The 17,122-nt window shown below is 54.9% G+C and overlaps 2 protein-coding genes across 2 annotated transcripts in view; one reads left to right on the plus strand and one right to left on the minus strand.

Annotated features, from left to right (window-relative positions):
* The window catches only part of EFHC1 (EF-hand domain containing 1), a 26,107-nt gene extending 15,475 nt beyond the window's left edge, over positions 1–10,632 (plus strand). The window contains exons 10-11 of the mRNA XM_050948821.1: positions 6,478–6,691; positions 8,618–10,632. Coding sequence (XP_050804778.1) covers positions 6,478–6,691; positions 8,618–8,689 — 286 coding nt within the window. The 3' untranslated portion in view covers positions 8,690–10,632. The remainder of the gene's footprint in view (positions 1–6,477; positions 6,692–8,617) is intronic.
* The window catches only part of TRAM2 (translocation associated membrane protein 2), a 53,617-nt gene continuing 46,937 nt past the window's right edge, over positions 10,443–17,122 (minus strand). The window contains exons 9-11 of the mRNA XM_050948910.1: positions 16,927–17,070; positions 15,992–16,155; positions 10,443–14,894 (exon numbers count right to left, since the gene is read on the minus strand). Coding sequence (XP_050804867.1) covers positions 14,821–14,894; positions 15,992–16,155; positions 16,927–17,070 — 382 coding nt within the window. The 3' untranslated portion in view covers positions 10,443–14,820. The remainder of the gene's footprint in view (positions 14,895–15,991; positions 16,156–16,926; positions 17,071–17,122) is intronic.

The raw sequence follows: 17,122 nt of genomic DNA on the forward strand, positions 1-17,122 counted from the left end.
GTTGCAACAAATGGCACTTACGTTTATAAATTGTCATTGTGTTTCAACTTTATGACGTCTTCTTTTGACTTTACAATGCTCGATCCAACATTGTTCCTATGGGAAAAGACGGTTACTCACCTTTGTAACTGTTGTTCTTCGAGATGTGTTGCTCACATCCATTCCAGTTAGGTGTGCGCGCCGCGCGTGCACGTTCATCGGAAACTTTTTACCCTAGCAACTCCAGTGGGCCGGCAGGTCGCCCCCTGGAGTGGCGCCGCCATGGCGCTCGATATATACCCTTGCCGGCCCACCCGCTCCTCAGTTCCTTCTTGCCAGCTACTCCGACAGTGGGGAAGGAGGGCGGGTGTGGAATGGATGTGAGCAACACATCTCGAAGAACAACAGTTACAAAGGTGAGTAACCGTCTTTTCTTCTTCGAGTGATTGCTCACATCCATTCCAGTTAGGTGAATCCCAAGCCATACCTAGGCGGTGGGGTCGGAGTGAGAAGTTGCGGCATGGAGCACTGCAGATCCGAAGGCCGCGTCCTCTCTTGACTGCTGGACCAGGGCGTAGTGGGAAGCAAAGGTGTGGACCGATGACCAGGTCGCTGCCCGACAGATTTCCTCGATGGGCACACGGGCGAGGAAAGCCAGCGACGACGCCTGCGCCCTGGTAGAATGCGCAGTCACACGGCCCGTAGGAACGTGGGCCAGCTCATAGCAGGTCCTGATACAGGACGTTACCCATGAGGATAACCTCTGTGAGGAAATGGGAAGCCCCTTCATGCGGTCCGCTACTGCCACGAAAAGCTGGGGGGATTTGCGGAACGGTTTGGTCCTCTCCACATAGAATGCGAGAGCCCTACGGACATCAAGCGAGTGGAGCTGTTGCTCCCTGCCTGAAGAGTGAGGTTTCGGGAAAAAAACCGGGAGGAATATCTCTTGGTTGATGTGGAAGGCTGAGACCACCTTGGGGAGAAAGGCAGGGTGTGGCCTCAGCTGCACCTTATCTTTATGGAAGACTGTATACGGGGGGTCTACCACGAGAGCCCAGAGTTCCGACACCCGTCTAGCTGAGGTGATAGCTACTAGAAAGGCAGTCTTCCAAGAGAGATAGAGTAGGGAGCAAGTAGCTAACGGCTCAAAGGGGGGCCCCATGAGCCGAGACAACACCAGGTTAAGATCCCAGGTTGGAGCAGGGAGTCGGATGTTAGGGTACAAACGTTCCAGCCCCTTCAGGAATCTAGTCACCGTCGGGTGAGAAAAAACGGAGCGGCCATCCCCACCTGGGTGAAAGGTGGAGATAGCTGCCAGGTGGACCCGCAAAGACGATATCGCCAGGCCCTGTTGTTTGAGGGACCAAATATAGTCTAAAATACTGGCCACCGAAACTTCCATAGGGCGGAGACCTTTCTCCACGCACCAACAGGAGAAACGCTTCCACTTGGCCGAGTATGTCGCTCTAGTGGAAGGCTTCCTGCTGCCCCAGAGTACCTCCCGTACCGGGGTGGAGCAGCGCAGTTCAGAACTGGTCAGCCACGCAGGAACCACGCCGCTAGGTGCAGCGACTGTAGGTCCGGGTGACAGAGAGTCCCGTGTTCCTGGGTGATCAGGTCCGGGTGAAGGGGCAGGGGAACTGGGTCGGCTATGGCCAGGTCCAGCAACATGGGGTACCAATGTTGCCTGGGCCACGCCGGGGCTACCATGATCACGCGAGCCCTGTCCCTGTGCACCTTCAGAAGGACCCTGTGGACCAGTGGGAACGGGGGAAACGCGTAGTACAAGTGGGTCGTCCACGGAATAAGGAAGGCATCCGCTATAGACCCGGGCTCCCTGCCCTGAAAGGAGCAGAACGCCTGGCATTTCCTGTTCCCCCCAGACGCAAAGAGGTCCACACGGGGATAACCCCACCTCTGGAAGATTGAGAGGGCGACGTCCGGGCGAAGGGACCACTCGTGTGAGAGGAAGGATCTGCTCAGGCGGTCCGCCAGCGTGTTCCGTACTCCGGGGAGGAAGGAAGCCGTGAGGTGAATGGAGTGGGCTACACAAAAGTCCCAGAGTCGCATCGCCTCGTGACATAGGGGAGAGGATCTGGTGCCGCCCTGCTTGTTGATATAGTACATGGTCGTCGTGTTGTCGGTAAACACCGCGACACCACGACCCCGAAGCTGGTGACAGAACGTTTGACAAGCAAGGCGGACCGCTCTCAACTCCCGCATGTTGATGTGCAGCTTCACCTCCTGCGGGGAGCACAGGCCCTGTGTTCTCAAGGATCCCAGGTGGGCCCCCCAGCCGAGATCTGAGGCATCCGTCGTTAGGGACACTGAAGGCTGGGGTGGGTGGAAAGGGAGCCCCGCACACACTACGGACTGGTCTAGCCACCAGCTGAGAGAATCTAACACCCCCTGGGGGATTGTGATCAGCATGTCTAGTGGATGCCTTGCCGGCCGGTAATGTGCGATGAGCCACAACTGGAGGGGCCTCATGCGGAGCCGAGCGTAACCGGTCACAAATGTGCATGCTGCCATGTGGCCTAACAGGGTTAGACATGTCCGTATTGATGTCAAGGGGGCTGCCCGCAATCGCTGAACGATCGCCGACAATGCCTGGAACCTCGGTAACGGCAGAAGAGCCCTGGCCACGGTGGAGTCCAGGACGGCCCCGATGAACTCCACCCTCTGCGTGGGGAGCAGGGTGGACTTGTCTATGTTGATCATGAGGCCCAAGGTAGCAAACAGGCCGGTGATCCTGCGGACGTGGCTGCAAACCTGTAGTTCCGACGTGCCCCGAATTAACCAATCGTCTAGGTAAGGGAACACGTGGATACGACTGCGCCGAAGATGTGCCACAACGACGGCCATGCATTTTGTGAATACCCTCAGGGCCGTAGAAAGGCCAAATGGGAGGACTGCAAATTGGTAGTGAAGGCGGCCCACCACGAATCGAAGGAAACGTCTGTGATGTGGCCAAATGGCAATGTGAAAATAAGCGTCCTGCATGTCGAGGGCGGCGTACCAGTCTCCCGGATCCAGGGATGGGATAATGGTCCCCAGGGATACCATGCGGAACTTCAACTTCACTAGGTATTTGTTGAGCTCTCGCAGGTCGAGGATAGGCCTGAGGCCTCCCTTGGCCTTGGGGATCAGAAAGTAGCGGGAATAAAACCCCTTGCCTTTCTCGTTTTCCGGAACCGCCTCTATAGCTCCTTTGTTGAGGAGCGTCTGTACCTCCTGTCGAAGGAATTGCTCGTGAGAGGGGTCCCTGAGGAGGGACGAGGAAGGGAGGCGGGAAGGAGGAAATGATATAAACTGCAGGCGGTATCCCGTCTGCACCGTGCGTAAGACCCAGCGGTCCGATGTTATTTGGGTCCACGCCGGGAGGAAAAACGAAAGGCGGTTGGAAAACGGGGGGGGAAGGATCTGTGGGGAAAACTGTTACTGCGCCCTCGGGCGCACCTTCAAAACGAAGGCTTGGGCCCAGGCGGGGGCTTAGAGGAGCTTTGATTCTGCCCCCCCTGGTTCCCTGAATGTCTACGCCTTCCATTCCTGCCACGGCGTCTATTGAGGTCCTGCCGTTGGCGGAACTGGGGGTATGGCCTGCGCTGCTGTTGCTGCTGTGGCCGGAAGGGTCTGCGCTGCGTTCCCAGCGTGTGCATCCCGAGGGAGCGCATAATGACCCGATTGTCTTTGAGACTTTTGAGTCTGGGGTCTGTCTTTTCTGAAAACAGGCCCTGGCCTTCGAACGGGAGGTCCTGGATGTTGTATTGGAGCTCCGGTGGAAGGCCAGAGACCTGAAGCCAGGAGATACGGCGCATCGTTACCCCCGAGGCGAGGGTGCGGGCAGCCGAGTCTGCAGCGTCCAAAGAAGCCTGCAACGAGGTTCATGCAACCTTCTTGCCCTCGTCCAGAATGGCCGCAAATTCTTGGCGGGCCTCCTGTGGCAGCAGCTCTTTGAATTTGTCCGCTGCCACCCATGAGTTAAAAGCATATCTGCTGAGAAGGGCTTGCTGGTTTGAAACCCTGAGCTGAAGGGCCCCAGCCGAATAGACCTTGCGGCCGAGGAGGTCCATACGCCTGGCCTCCTTGGATTTGGGGGCTGGAGCTTCCTGTCCGTGGCGCTCCCTCTCGTTCACCAACTGCACCACCAGGGAACACGGTGTCGGGTGGACGTGGAGGTACTCGTAGCCCTTGGAGGGGGCCATGTACTTCCTCTCGATGCCCCTCGCCGTAGGGGGGATGGAGGCCGGTGACTGCCAGATTGTATTGGCGTTGGCCTGGATCGTCCTAATGAAGGGTAGGGCGACCCTGGTGGGAGCATCAGATGAGAGGATGGTGACGATGGGGTCCTCGATCTCAGAGACCTCCTCGGCTTGCAAGCTCAGATTCTGTGCTACTCGCCTAAGGAGGTCTTGGTGCGCCCTGAGATCCAGCGGAGGAGGGCTACTGGAGGAAGTGCCAGCCACCGCTTCGTCGGGGGAGGAGGATGAGGAGACCCCTGGCAAGAAAGTGTCCAGTGGGGGGTCCCCCTCAGCCCTCGCCTCTGTCTCAGGAGCAAGACCAGGGTCTTGCTGCTTCGATCCTTCCTCTCCATCAGGGGAGGGAGGGGGGCGAGACAACGAAGCCTCTGGCACCCTGTGCTCCACCGTTGTAGGCCTAGCAGGAAGCTGTTGGGGGCCCTGGGCTTGATGGTATGCCCAGGGTGTCCAAAACCCCCACTGCTGCGGACCCTGGTCCTGTTGCGGAGGGTCCTGAAATAATGCCGCCTGCCTGTCGGTGCCCAGCGCATACACGCTGTCCGCTTGAGACGACACCGACGGCTGTCTAGAAGGCCATGGCGGGGCTGACCGCGGCTGATAAGGGTCTGCGCGGTTCGGCACCGAAGATCTTCTCGGTGCCGGGGATCGGTACCGGGAGTCATAGCGGCGCCGGGATCGGGACCGGGTTCTGTCTCGGTGCCGGGATCTGGATCGGTACCGGCCGCTGCTTCGGTGCCGGGATCGGGACCGGGACCTGCCACCGACGTGGTGCCGGGAGGTCGACCGGGACCGGGACCTGCCACCAGCTCGGTGCCGGGAGGTCGACCGGCGCGGTGAGTGACGGCGAGACTGGCTCCTAGAGTCACGGTGCCGGTATCGACGGCTGGAGTCAGACCACGACCGTCTGGAGGTCGATCGGTGCCGCGAGTGCGACCGGTACCGCCGAGGGGAGCGGTGCCAGGACTGCGAGCGGCGGCGGGATCTCGAGCGACCGTGGCGTCGGGACCTCGATCGCGAGCGCGAGTCCCGAGACGGTGCCGTCATCATGGGCTTGCCCCTAGATGCTACCCGCACCGGAGGTACCGGGGGTGGCGGCTGAGTAGACTCAGTCAGGGCGATAAGGTCCCGTGCCGAGGCGAAGGTCTCCGGAGTGGATGGGACCAATAGCTCAACCCCAGATCTTAAGGGGGAGCTTGGCGGCACCGGACTCGACGGACCCACCGGGCCCGGAGTAGACGGTGCCGGTAGCGCCGCGGCCGATGTCGATGCCGGGCGCTCCATTCGGGTCTGCCTGGCTGGAGTAGCAGACGTTGATGGTCTCGCTTCTGCACCCGGTGCCGGGGAAGGTCGGTGCCGGGGAGTCTTTCCGGTGCCGGTGCGATCCGGTGCCGGCGTCGAGATCACGGCCTGTGAAGCTGCTGGGTCAAGTGCCGCCTCCATTAGGAGAGTCCTGAGTCTCTGGTCTCTCTCCTTCTTTGTCCTGGGCTTAAAAGCCTTGCAAATGCGGCACTTGTCCGACCTGTGCGATTCCCCCAGGCACTTCAGACACGCGTCGTGGGGGTCGCTGGTTGGCATAGGCTTTTTACAGGCCGCACACTGCTTAAAGCCCGGCGAACCAGGCATGAGCCCGGTGCCGGGTGCCGGGAAGGGCTACAGCCCAGACCGGCGAACAACTATATACAAATACTATTTACACTACAACTAATTAACTAACTATACTTAACGACCTAACTAACAACTGTAATAATAACGGTAGTTAACAAGGAGAGCTAGGGATGTGGAGGACAGCTATGCCGCGCTCCACAGTTCCAACGACCGACACGGCGGTAAGAAGGAACTGAGGAGCGGGTGGGCCGGCAAGGGTATATATCGAGCGCCATGGTGGCGCCACTCCAGGGGGCGACCTGCCGGCCCACTGGAGTTGCTAGGGTAAAAAGTTTCCGACGAACGTGCACGCACGGCGCGCACACCTAACTGGAATGGATGTGAGCAATCACTCGAAGAAGAAATTAGAGTTACGATGTTTTTGACTTAAGACGAGATGTTCAGGAACCAATTGTGTCTCAAGTTTGAGGACTGCTGTATATATTCAGGAAGAACAGCTGGCCATCCCAGGAACACAACTGGCCACCAGAGATTTTAGTTGGTGGAACACATGAGAGAAGACTTTGCTTAGATGTGTCAAGCGTGACTTCTGCATGCAGTCATTTCCTTCCTTCCTTCCTTCCTCCCTCCACAGCCAGTCAGCAGCGGGAACAGGCAGGCAGGAACTGGAGGAGCTAGTGAAGCAGGTTCAGGAGCAGCTGAAGCACCATAACTACTTGAGTAACAGCAGCATGCGGGAAGCGTTCCTTCACCATGACAAGGATGGCTCCGGATTCCTCGACAAAGCTGAGTTCTTTGCCCTCTGCAACCGCTTCAACCTGCCGGTCAGCGACGCCCTGGTTAACAAGGTCAGGAGGCAGCGTGGTCAGCTTGTGTGAAGTTTGGCTTTTAGCTGAAACATTGACCTGGGAGCCACATAATATTGCACATAACACTGTCCTCTCTCACTTGCCTTGCCTCTTCCAAAGGAGCTTCCCTCTCCATTTACAGAAGGCAGCCAAGCCAAGCCCAATTGCTGGCAGTGCCCCATCCCTGGGCAATGCCATGAACTAGACTGTGTGCTATCCCCCCTCCTCCGGGAGCATCTCTGCTCAGGGCCCCAGAGGCAGAGGAGACCCACACAGACAGTCTGGCACTGGGACTAGCAAGAGGTGAGAGAAATTCCTTCAAACCCTGAGGTGAAAACCACTTCACCCCAGTGCGTTAAACAGAAGCAGTGGAGGGGTGGAAGAGGGGAGGAATCCAATCCCATATAGGCCTCAAGATAGCACTGGAAGCCAAGTATTTAGCCTTCCTCTACGGGTATGTTGTCATGGGCACCACAGTCATTCTTCCTGCAGGGCAGCTTCTGATCACCGATTGCCTTTGCATATCGCATCCCAGCTGAACTGCCAAGAAGGTACAGTAAGCCGAAGCCTGCATGGCATCTCCACCATCTCCTCCTCAGGCCTCGACTAAGGCTGGATAACCTTATGGGCTTAGCTAATATGGGTCAACGGCAATACAGCTATGGGGCCATGAGCAGAAGCCAGCAGAAATCACAGGCTGCCTTGCAGGAAACAGGACCGAGAACCATGTGTGTGAGGGAAGAAACCAAAGGTAGTTGAACACAAATGTTAACTTGGGTTTCCTCAGCATAAACTGCTGTGTCTGTTAGAGATACAAGTGCAGAAAACTTCTCCAGCTGAAGAAATGTATAAAACCTGGGGACTATGTCCCCCATTTTCTTAATAAAATTAGCAAAAATTAGATTGAATGATAGCCAAGGGATCAAATAGATTTAAAACAATGCATTTGAGCAAGACTTGTTTCTTTGGTATTTTAGTAAAGGCAACAAGGTTATTTCATCACCAGGGCCCTGCTGTGCTAGATTCTGCGGAAGATTCTTCCCGCTACACCCAAAATAATGGGAGAAAGGAGGGACTGTTATCCCCATTCTAACACATGGGGGAACTGAGATTCAGAGCAGATTCAATAATGTGCCCCAGGTCACCCTGGCCAAGGCCAAGAATTGAACCCAACTTTGAGTCCCAAGCCAGGGCCTTAGCCTCAGGACCGCCCCTCTAGGCTAGCTGTATAATACATAAGGTGCCTAGAGCCCGTGTCTAGATACCAGAGCTGCAGGCACCAAGCAGCAGCTAACGCTTACCTCCAAACCAGAAATAATTAACCAAGTATGTATCCATCACACAAGTGACCGTGCAAACAAGGTGACAGAGGGTGAGTAAATCTTTCAGAGGAGTTATGATGATCCCATGGTGTTACAGAGGAGACACTAGCTACCCCATTAAAAACTCTACCCACCCCCTAAAAGCCCCCAGGATCGGTAATGCAGCCAGTGGCAGTTCATATATGCTGTTCCCTCCGCTGCCTTTAGGCAGGGGCTGAGAGCTGCTGCAACAGGGAAATGGTTCCTTAGGAGCTGTGTCAGTGGGACCTTCTACGTCTGGACAGCAGAGGCAAGGGGCACCCATGTGGGTCCCTCTCCGTTCCTGTGGATCCCTCGAGGTCTGTAGGTGAAGGGCGGGGAACATTTGGCTTCTTCGTGCTAGAATGAGGAGAAAGCTGGGTTGAAATTTCATGGGGCAGGTTACTCCTAAGCGAATGGGGCTATTTATTATAAGGGAAAGTTTTCCTCTCCTGTAGGTGGGTTACTCCCTACAGGGAAGAATGGGGCCCTTTGCCCTGGCCCCCAGAACTGCTCACTGGAGTTATTATTTAGGGAAACGTGACTGTACTTCTCCCCTCTCCTCACGCTGCTGTTTCTTTTCCAGCTAATCAGCCTGTGTTCGCATGGGGAGAACCAGATCAGTTACCATGACTTCATCAGAGCATTCTCCTGCTGAGCTGCCCCCAGAAGGGGAGAGACAACCTAGCCAAGACTGTCCCAGCTGAAATGACACATATTCAAAGGTTGTACCTCTAGACTCCCCCCCTCGCTTCATTGAGTGCTGCTCAGCCCTTCGGCACCAGGTCACCTCATCTCTGCCCCACTTACCTTCCTGCCTCACTGAGCTCAATGTCCCAAATGCAGGGCCTGCTAGCAGAGCCTGTAGAAAAGGCTTCATTTGTAGTAAAGAAATGACTCCACATTGTTCCAGGTTGTCTCTTCCTAGGCTCTGAGGGGAGACAGGATAGACTGGATGGATTGAGAGCTCCAGGCCTTTCATACAGACTGCCCAAGGAGGACTAAATCTCCTGAGAAGCAAAAAGCAACTGGGTACCATTTCAATTTATGATGTTGCAGCAGAAGGGGCCTAAAGGCCCCAGCCATGGAGCAGGACCCCATTGTGCAAGGTGCTTTGGTATCCGAACCCCAGCAGCCATGTCTGCTGCGAAATGGCAGATACGTGTGTCTGCTGTAAATCCACCCACCAAGTAGCCTGAATAGCTGAGGATTACAGCAAAAGATCAAATAAATAGCTTTCTGCTGGCTTAAAACAGAATTCAATGCTGCACTCTTGTGTGGTTCGTGACAGCAATTCCCGTAGAGGCAGGCCCCTGGCAGCAGCCCTGCTGGGCTAGATTTTGCAGGAGAGACTTCCCACCATACCCGAAGTAATGGGAGAAAGGAGGGATTTTAACACATGGGGGAACTGAGATTCAGAGCAGATTAAATAACGTGCCCCAGGTTATGGAGAATGGATTTAGATACATATTCTCCCTCTCCCCCCCCCCCCCACAGGACATTCCCTCACTTTATTTGCCCTACTAGAAATGCTGGTTCCATGCGGAAGCGATGCTGTTTCCCTACAGTGAAGAGAGAGACATGGTCAGGGTGAGTTTATAGCACTCTCACCCTGTTTAAAAAGTCTGGTCGCTCCCCCTTACATGAAGAAAGGTGCCACAGACCCACCCGCCCCCATTGTGCCCTAGGTCAGCCAGCCAACTGCGCCAGTGAGGAGCAACTAGGATAGAGATGGTGCAGGTCTCCACCATTAGGCACCTCTTCTGAGCAAAATGCTTATTTTATCCATCCCTTTTCAGGGTGGGGGTTCCCATTTCCTCTCAGATACTTGAGAATTCCAACACACAACCCCACACGGGACTCAGCTGCACACCAGCTCCCACCCTCTAGGTTAGGCTCTCGCCTTCTGGGGCTATCTGTGTCGTTCTTTATTCGGAACATCGATAAGGCCACCACTGGGCCATCTCTGCTCCTCCTCAGCTTCCAGAACCTGCTTCCAGCCCTCACCAGTAGGTCCAGAGCTGCAGCCCGATCCCCAGCCTGTCGTAATCACTGAGAGTCTTTCCATGGACATGTGGCCCTTAGCACAGGCCACTGGTGCATGAAGCCATAGAATCACCCTTCAGAATCCACTTGCTTTCTCAGCATATTGGGCAGGAATCACTTCCCATATACACTGCCTGCACCCAAACCACGGAACAGGTCCTAGCCATGGGAAGAGCCAGCCACCAGAAGATGTGTTGTCTATGACAAAGACAGAAGGTCAAACACCAAATGGAGCAGATGGCGCTTTTCTCTGCCATACCTGATGGGTCTGTCCCATCATGCTTTGGGAACACTAGAATCGCTAGTCATAGCAATCAGGTATTTGCAAATTGAGGAAACACACACACAGCAGTGTTAAGCACCAGTTGATGATTCTATGCCTTTTATTATTTCAGAAAATATCTTTGTTGAGAGTTTGCTCACAAAAGCCATTTAACAAAAAAAAAAAATCCGTACAAAATTGGTTTTTATTTTTTAAACGAAACAGAAAGAATAAAAATGTGTGTGTGTGTGTGGGGGGGGAGTTGAAACAGTTATCCAAAAAACCAACCCCCCCCAAACCAAACCAAATTAAAATACACAACAAAGGAAGAGAACGTTTGCACTAAAGCATAAATATGGAAGAACAGAATTTTCCTTGAGTTTCTTTGTTGAAGTTTGGTCCGCAGAATTAAACAGGTTAAAAAGAGAGATACAAGGACCCACCCAAACTTTGCATCTTGTGTCCATCCCTCCCTCTGGCAAGAAGTACACATGACATAGGGAGACAAGTGACCCAGTTTATAGTGTCAATATAAAGACTGCCAACTCAAGCCTTCTGTTATGCACTCAAAGGAGCTGCTATAGCTGTACAGTCAACAGCTGTAGACACCCTCTACTATAGAGAGAAGTCAGCCATAGCAGGAGCTTCCAACTACTGGACTCCATAGTCAGATGTAGCTGTAACTCCAATCCACTGGAATGAAGACCACCCATCTACAGATTTCATGACTAGTTCTGAAGAGAGACCATCCTCCACTTAATAGAAAAACCAGGGAGAAACTCATCCCTTATTTGCTACATCTGTGTATGATAGGCAAGGAAAAGTCATCCTACAAAAATACAAACTTCAATGCCCCGTTGAGCAAGGAAGATTCATTCAACAAACTTTTTTTTTTTTTTTAAAAAGATACTGATCTGCAAAATGCTACATTCTCCCCAACATCCACCCCTCTAAGATCCATCTGGGACAAGGAGAGGGAGAAGAACTGCTGGTTCTTAAGAGACTTTGCCACAGCCCAGGTGAGGAGACATTCTGTGCTCCATGCAATTATCACAACTTGACCTCATCTCAGGGATACTCCCCTCCCAGGGTTTGGTGATGGATGCAAACACTGCAGGAGTGACCACGATCCAGGCGGGTTATTGCACCACCCAAGAGGGAGTGGAGTAGCAGTGCTATAACACTGAATCCGGGACCCAGGTCCCAATTCTGCATGATTCTGAGTGCCCTCAGCTTTCTAGCAGATGGGGGCACTCAAACTGTTGCAGAAGATGCGCAGCACTTTGTGGGATGGGGCCCAAGAAGAGGACCCATTTGAGAAGTGGGTCTCCTTCCCCCGGCGCTCTGCACCTTTGTACACGGATTGGTTGATGAAAGAGTTAACGCTAGAGACTGGAAAAGAAAAGAATCTATCTCTATGAGGAAGAGGTTCTCCAGGATAGAGAGGAAGTTTTGGTTTGCTAGGAAATGCAAAGAGAGCTGCACCAGTGTCTGCAGAGCCAGAGATGGTAGGTGCACTGGAGGAGAGAAGCGCAAGAGTTTCTGTGTTGGGAGGGAGGGGAGGGATGGGATGGGAGCCCCTCCAGCCACAAATGACCCCAGTGATGCCTGTGAAATGGCAGCCAAGGGGCATCACTGCAGGGGCCAACCGATCTAGGCAGAAAAAGGGAAGGAGATTTTAGCCACCGAGGAAGGAACCATTCTACAAATCGAAAAGGCATAGAAAACGAGGGGCTACTTCCAGCGTGAACTGTCCCTTTCCCCAGTGACTAAATATGGAACATACACATCAGACATATACACAGAGCCTGAGGGCACGGAACTATTGAGGCAGTGTGTAGGCAAGAGATTATAGACTACACCGCAATGTAAGGCACTTGGTATATAGAGACAATGAGCTACTTTACGGCCTCGCAGACTTGTGCCAGAGGAAAGGCTGCCTGGAGCAGGGCAGGCTGGGGGAAGGAATCATTCAGCAGTCTGGTTTATTTGGCTCTGACAACAAGCCACCTTTTAACCAGGAGGCTCAGCTCCTCAGCTGCAGTAAGTCTCTGACATCAGAGAAGCAAGGCCAGCTCCGGCTCTGGAGAGGTCTGGGGAGCAGTCAGTCCCTGCAGAGCTCAGCGATCCCCCGCTGGGAGCGGACGAGAAAGGGGAGACGGATGGAAGGGTGAACTGTGCTAGGTCCGGGGGCTAACAGCATGTGTCCAGCTCGCTCGCTCGTGTAACATTCCTTTCCTGCCTGGTTCCGCTGCTCTGCCCAAGTGCTGGCTTTGCTAGTATCTGTCCAGCCAGGGACAAGGAGGGACAGTCACAAGGTATTCCCAGGTGCTCTGCTCCAAGATACTGGGGAAGCGGGAGGAAGATCCCTGGGAGATCCCAGCCAGTGGCTCTCCTTTGACATTCAAAGCTCCTGGGGGATGGGGGAAGGAATGGAATCTGACCAGCTGCATTCAGGCTCCCAGGTATTCTGTCTCCCACATTGGCAGCCCCTGCCCGTGCTGGGGAGAGAACAGGTGTGGAGAGGACTCAAAATCTGTGAAAGCAGCACAGCCAGCCAGTTCCTTTCACCACCCCAAAAAAACAAAAGGCCAGAGAGCATGAGTTACAATCACCTCCAGTAAGGAAGGCCATGGGGAGGAGCATGAAACAAGTCAGGAACAACGTGTTTGGTTTATTCTGGCCCAGGTCACTCACCCCAGCTAGGAAGGAAGAACCCTGATCCCAATCTGCATTAGAAGAGATTCCATGACACTTCACCCCCTGCTACCCCCTGCCTGCCTCTCTCCCTGCCCCTTTGGGAGCAGCGACACCCTCTCCACGCTCAGCCAAAAGGAAATGCTACCCATCACCCCAACAGAAAGGGCAGCTAAGCCAGCTTTGCCAAGAGGGAAGCTCCCACCTCAGCGAATCAGAAGGGCAGCACCAAGTCACCTCACTGCACTGAACCATGCCCACTGCAAAGTCTGGCTTATGGGAACTTTCCTCAGAGAGAAATACCCTCTGCTGCAGGGCAACCTGGCCAGTCTTGACCAGCACATGGCACTGAAAGAGCCCTTCAAGTGGGACGGCTCCATTCATTCAGAAAAGAGCAGGGGACAAAATCAGTGGGTGCTTGAACAATTCCCGCACATCTCCTTCCAACATACGCAGCCAACAAGGGGTCGAGGGAGAGTGATCATATGAAAGAGGCGGCCTCTGAGGTAAATTTGAGATGATTCCATCCACCAGCTGGGGAGGGAGGTGGCATGGATCGAGCGAGAGGCACTCCCACTTCCACAGGCTGCTCTCTGCTATTCTCACCCAGCCCAGGAAGGGATGCATGGGCTGGATCCTGGATTAACAATCCCCTCAGGGGATATGAGGCCTGTGAAGCGGAAAGACAGAAGCTGGTCGCTGTAGCTGGAGCAGAGAGGGCACAGCTGGCCTGGGATGGCGGGGGTAGCTCAGGGCAGCGATGAGGCATGAGGTGAAAGGCCTCCTTACAGATAAACTCTGAGTGGCAGGGAATCTGCTCTCCTGCATGCAGCACGAGTGCTACCCGAACACAACACCACAGGATTAAGCCAGCACTTAGGTGAGATAAAGCAGCACCTCCTGAAGGAGCAGCGACGTGGGGGACCAGAGCTGACCTGCTGGTGGGGGTCTCAGGGCTTATACCTCCTCAATTGAGTTTGGCCTGAGCTACTCCCTGAGTGACATCATCCCAAGTAAGGCACTAGCAATTCCAGGGCAGAGGCAGAGTCTAATCACCGGACCTAAGGGAGGGAGAGAGGTGGGCAGAACTAGCCTCAGAGCTCATCTCCTGCTGCAGACTGCTAGGGATGCCACTTGCCGGAACTCCAGCATGATGCAAAGCACATCTGAGGTCACCGCCCTGTGCCCTGATGCAACAGGCCCAATCCAGACCTGGCCTGCCTCTGCAATCCTGCTGGACGTGCTGGATGCAAGGCTGCTCTGCAATTCACCCAGGAACTCCAGCCGCGGCAAGACCACCCAAGGATGCCACCCTGATACCGAGAGGTTTTCTGCGCACAGGGCATGGCTCCCCCAGCTCCCCAAATCTCTACCCTCATGGTCACTGGGCACCTTAAAGCAGCCGCCTGCCCCTCCAAGGCCAGGATGCAGGGCAATGCCCAAAGGGTAGCGGAAGAACCTGCTTTAGGAAAGGGACTGTTTGCTTGGAACCATCCCATTTGTAACAAAAACACAACAGGAAGAAAAAACACTCAAAAAGAGGGGGAAAAAAATTGCACGCTGATTGACAATAAAACTGAGAGGAAGGAGAGGACAGGAGGTTTGGGTCTGGCTCCTGCAGGCCATGTGATGGAGCAAGGTTTTTTGGTTTTATTGCAAATGGTTTGCGGAGGAGGGAGGGGAGATGAGACTTTCCAAGCCATTCAGCACCTGGGAGGCCGAGGGAGGGGCTGGTGCCTAGTCCTGGTCTCTCACCCTCCTCCCTGGCAGACGAGCCTTCAGCTCTACGGAGACTTGAGCTTCTTGGTGCGGGGGGAGGTTCCGTTCTCGGCTTTCACCACTCCGTTTTCATGGTAACCTGGGGGCAGGGGAGCACAGCGAGTCAGGGACGCTTGACTGGGGCCTCATTGGCCTAGAGGGGGCGAGCGCTTAGCGCCAGGGGTAAGAACTGTCATGTCCGCAGCTTCTTCTGCCCTGGGCTCATGCAGGATTGCAGGGGGACATCAGCACCCTGCAGCCCTTCCACCTTGTGCCGTGGTGCCACCAGACCCCACAGGGTTGGGTTGCCTCATGGAACACTGTCGCTCTTGAGCAAGGCCCCAGCACAGTCTTCAGGGCACCACAGTGCTGGACAGGCAGAGTGGCATTGCCAGGCATCCGGTTTTCGACCAGAACACCTGTTCGAAAAGGGATGCTGGTGGTGCGTGAGCATTGCTGACCAGGCTGTTAAATGTCTGCTCGGTGGTGCAGTGGGATTAAGGCAGTCTCTCTGCCTGCCCTGGCTCTGCACAGCTCCTGGAAATGGCAGCCAGGTCCCTGCGGTCCCTAGGCTCAAGGGTAGCCACAGTAGCTCAGTGCGCTGCCCCCTTCCCAAGCACCAGCTCTGCAGCTCCCATTGGCTGGGAACCATGGCCAATGGGAGCTGCAGGGGCGGCACCTGCAGATGAGGGCAGGGCACTGAGCCCCTGTGGCCAACTCTGCCCCGTGCCTAGGAGCTGGAGGGACATGCCAGCTGCTTCCTGGAAGCCACCTGAGTTATGCGCCACGCAGAGCCTGTACACCAAATCCCCTCCTGTGCCTCAACCTCTGCCCCACCCCTGGGCCCCCTCCTGCACTTTGAACCCCTCATTTCTGGCCCCACCCCAGAGTCCACAGCTCCAGCCGGAGCCCTCACCTCCCCTGTGGCCCAACCCACTACCTCAGCCTGGTGAAAATGAGCGAGAGTGGGGGCGAGCGAGTGATGGAAGAAGGGCGGGGGGGTGGAGTGGTGGGTGGGGTCTCGGAGAAGGGATGGAGCTGCAGGGCAGCAGTGTTCAGTTCTCTGCAAACAAAGTTGACAACCCTAGGACAGAGCTGCAGCAGAGGAAGGGACCCGACGGCAGCCTGGGCCCTTACCTCTTGCCCCCAGCTCAGCCACACGCGGCCCTGCTCTCAGCACCCCACCCCGGCACTTACCCGACTCCCTCTTGATGGGCTTGGACTGCTGTTTGGTGAGGGCGGCGGCTTTCTGCCTGGCGCTCTGCTCGGCCCGGTACTCCCGCCAGCGCCGCAGCTGGAACCGGATGAAGTGCCACATCATCCAGGCCTGGAAAAGGCACACCAGGGACAGCACAAACATCCTGGGGGTGGGGGCAGAGAAGAGCCAGGCTGAGAACGGAGCAGAGAGGCTGAAGCCAGGATCCCTACAGCCACTTCCAAACCCAACCAAGCCAGCTAATAAATGGCCCTTCATACCCAAAGACCACAGCGATCTCAATGCTGCAGAGGCTGGTGCTCTCCAGAGCCCACAGACCAGTCCTGGGAGGACACCTGAGGAAAGGGAGTAGTTGTTCCAGGTGCCAGCCCTGCCGCCAATTTTTGCTTAGGTACAATCACACCTGTCACGTCCCTAGGCTCCTCTCTGACAACAGGAGGGAAGACACAGCCAGACAGAAGGGGAATTCATGTTGACCAAGTCCCTTAAATTGCAGTTATGGCTAGAAAAGTGATTGTACGTAAATGCCACCTCCTTACATGAGGGATCTCTTTGTCCCTCTACTGAACAAACAAGGATTTTATCTTTTCTTAACAGTACGGTTCACAGACAATTTTGCTGAGCCTCAAGACAGCCTAGCATCCAGCTTGCTCGCCCAGCGTTATGTTGCATCTACAAAACCCTCGGTACGGGAGAAGTTCCAAGCAGAAGACAGTTGGATTTTCAGACCCCTCTGACTTTGCAGCCAGCCCTGAGGAGTCGAGTGAGAGTGGATGGGTAGAGAACCTGAACACGGGCATCCCTACTGCTTTCATCAGTCCCTTTCCTGACTATGTGAGCATGCGTTAAGCAATCCGGCAGAGAATTTCAGCCTACGGGCAGGAAGCTGATGGAGCAGCATGTGGCCATGTCTTACCTGGAAGGCAGAGTGTTGAAGTTTCCTTTCTCCAGGTCGAACATCTGGTTCTCCACCCGAGCCAGCCCAAAGCCAATGACCAGCACGGAAAGGGTGAGGGTGAAGAGCCGGGTGACCACGAACACCACTGCCCAGGCATTAAACCTGTGTGAATTCAAACAGGAACGTCACTGGGACAAGCCTCCATCTGCAGTGG

The sequence above is a fragment of the Gopherus flavomarginatus genome, chromosome 4, assembly GCF_025201925.1.
Source record: "Gopherus flavomarginatus isolate rGopFla2 chromosome 4, rGopFla2.mat.asm, whole genome shotgun sequence".
Taxonomy (NCBI): Eukaryota; Metazoa; Chordata; order Testudines; family Testudinidae; genus Gopherus; species Gopherus flavomarginatus.